The sequence below is a fragment of the Zingiber officinale genome, chromosome 2B (genome assembly GCF_018446385.1).
Source record: "Zingiber officinale cultivar Zhangliang chromosome 2B, Zo_v1.1, whole genome shotgun sequence".
Taxonomy (NCBI): Eukaryota; Viridiplantae; Streptophyta; class Magnoliopsida; order Zingiberales; family Zingiberaceae; genus Zingiber; species Zingiber officinale.
This window is the reverse complement of record NC_055989.1, coordinates 30,518,751-30,520,806: the sequence shown is the minus strand read 5'-3', so window position 1 is coordinate 30,520,806 and position 2,056 is coordinate 30,518,751. Positions and strand designations below refer to the sequence as shown.

Below are 2,056 nucleotides of genomic sequence, written 5' to 3'. Positions count from 1 at the left end.
ATGCCCATGCAGTCTCCCAAACCCCCACGGTTTGATTCCTAATTACGGCGCACTACGGGGCATTTTCCTTCAGTGGGATGGCAAACCTAGGATATTGGGCTACCACTTCCGAATTTATCCTGATAGCCGATGAAAAACTTTCGTGGGTCAGGCGGATCATCTCCAGAATTAATCGGCCCGAAGAGTTGGATACCTAGTGCTAGCTTAAAAAAAAGGAGAATTATACCAAGCAATGACCTAGCAGTTCCTAATCTCATCAAATAATATCTAAGAACTTGTAATCCTGACATAACCATGTTCAGCAAACTTACAGTGCATGATGATGTGGTAATCCAGATATGCACACATTCAATAGCCTGCATAATGATATTAAGAAAATATGCAAGGTCCAACTAGTAGTATGGAGGACGCAACAAATTGAATTATGAACGGTGTCAAGCAAAAATCAAGGTAAAAAAAATGTAAGAGATGACCAAATTGCCAAATTGGCTTTCCTTCCAATGTAGAAAAGGGAGAGGGAAGGAGGTATTAGAGAAGTGGCTTAATTAAAGTACAATGTGGTACAATGACTTCATCTCATCTACCTAACTGATTCATTTTTATCATGCTCTAGACCCCTTGTTTTGTCCAATTGAGTTTCATGCTTTTGAGAGGAATATATTATTAAAGAACAGAAAACCTTATGCATTGAGTGCATCATCAGTTCTTTGCCAAAAAAGACAGAAGTTGCTGGAAGCTTGGCACATTGTAACTGGTTCAAAGTTGCAACCTCTTCTATTGACTTCAACTTTGCTTCATTTTCTTTCTTGTCACAAGTTTCCAACAGGAGAAGACATTGAAATTTTTGTTGGTTTTCAAGGAGAACAAGAAGTTCTTGAAGTACAAATCAAACATGAAGAAGAGGAAACAAGAGACTCCTCTGCAAGATATGTTATGAGTCAAGCAATCCTACTAACTGTTGGGAGGAAGCTTATAGCCAACCCTAATACCTGTGCAACTTTAGCTGGACTCACTTGGGCATTAATCAGCTTTAGGTCAAGACAAAGAAGATTCTTCTTTTGTTTGTGCATGTAAATGCACTTACGATTGCTTAAAATGATGACAATTTCTGCAGGTGGAAACTAGAACTACCACCAATAATTAGGAATTCCATTGGAATAATGTCAGATGGTGGACTTGGCATGGCAATGTTCAGCATAGGTAAAAATAGTAAATGCAAACTATATGGTTCAATTCCATGGCCTAAAACACTGCAATTTGGGAAATGGCAGGTCTTTTTATCGCATCACAGACTAATATAATAGCATGTGGTACTCGGTTGATGCTCTTATCTATTGGATTAAGGTTTATCATAGGACCAGCTCTCATGGCAATTCCATCCTACACCATTGGAATACGACATACATTGTTTAATGTTGCAATAGTTCAGGTATGTAGTTAACCAGCCACTCTAGAATCATTGTGATTTCAAAAATAGATAAACATGTACCTTGAGCTTTTAATTACCTGTTAGAGAAAACATAGTATATACAACAATTACACAGAAAACAACTTTTACTAAGCACCTAGTTCTGCTATAATTAATTTGTGGGCTTGTAGGCATCTCTTCCACAAGGAATCGTACCATTTGTTTTTGCTAGAGAGTATGGCGTGCATCCAGATATTATGAGTACTGGGTAACAATATTCCACACATCTCATACAAGGATATATACCTATCAGCCCCTTTAATGACTTCTTTTTGAATTGCAGGATAATTGTCGGCATGATAATAGCATTGCCAGTGGCACTTGTCTACTACTTCATATTAGGCGCCAATTAACTCATCGGATGCTATGAAACAAAGCTCCACCTTTGGAAAGCAACACTCCAAGATTTCTCTCAGTAACATATAGTAGGACTTCAGCTTACAAATCATTGCCCGAATAAATAGATCTCCTAGATTGACAATTGTAATGTTAAAAAAAGTAATCAAGTTACCAGAAATATGATGCAAGAGATTATTCTTAATTTCAGTTGCTGAATGTACACAAAATATCTTGAAGTTGTACTAAATT

The 2,056-nt window shown here is 37.3% G+C and overlaps 1 protein-coding gene across 1 annotated transcript; it reads left to right on the top strand.

The window, feature by feature from the left end:
• Positions 1-1,821, top strand: LOC122048222 (probable auxin efflux carrier component 8). Its single transcript, XM_042609816.1, has 5 exons — positions 1-29; positions 1,115-1,200; positions 1,272-1,429; positions 1,600-1,676; positions 1,752-1,821. The coding sequence occupies exons 1-5, from the start codon at positions 1-3 to the stop codon at positions 1,819-1,821; spliced, it is 420 nt and encodes a 139-aa protein (XP_042465750.1).
• Positions 1,822-2,056: the final 235 nt, after the last annotated feature.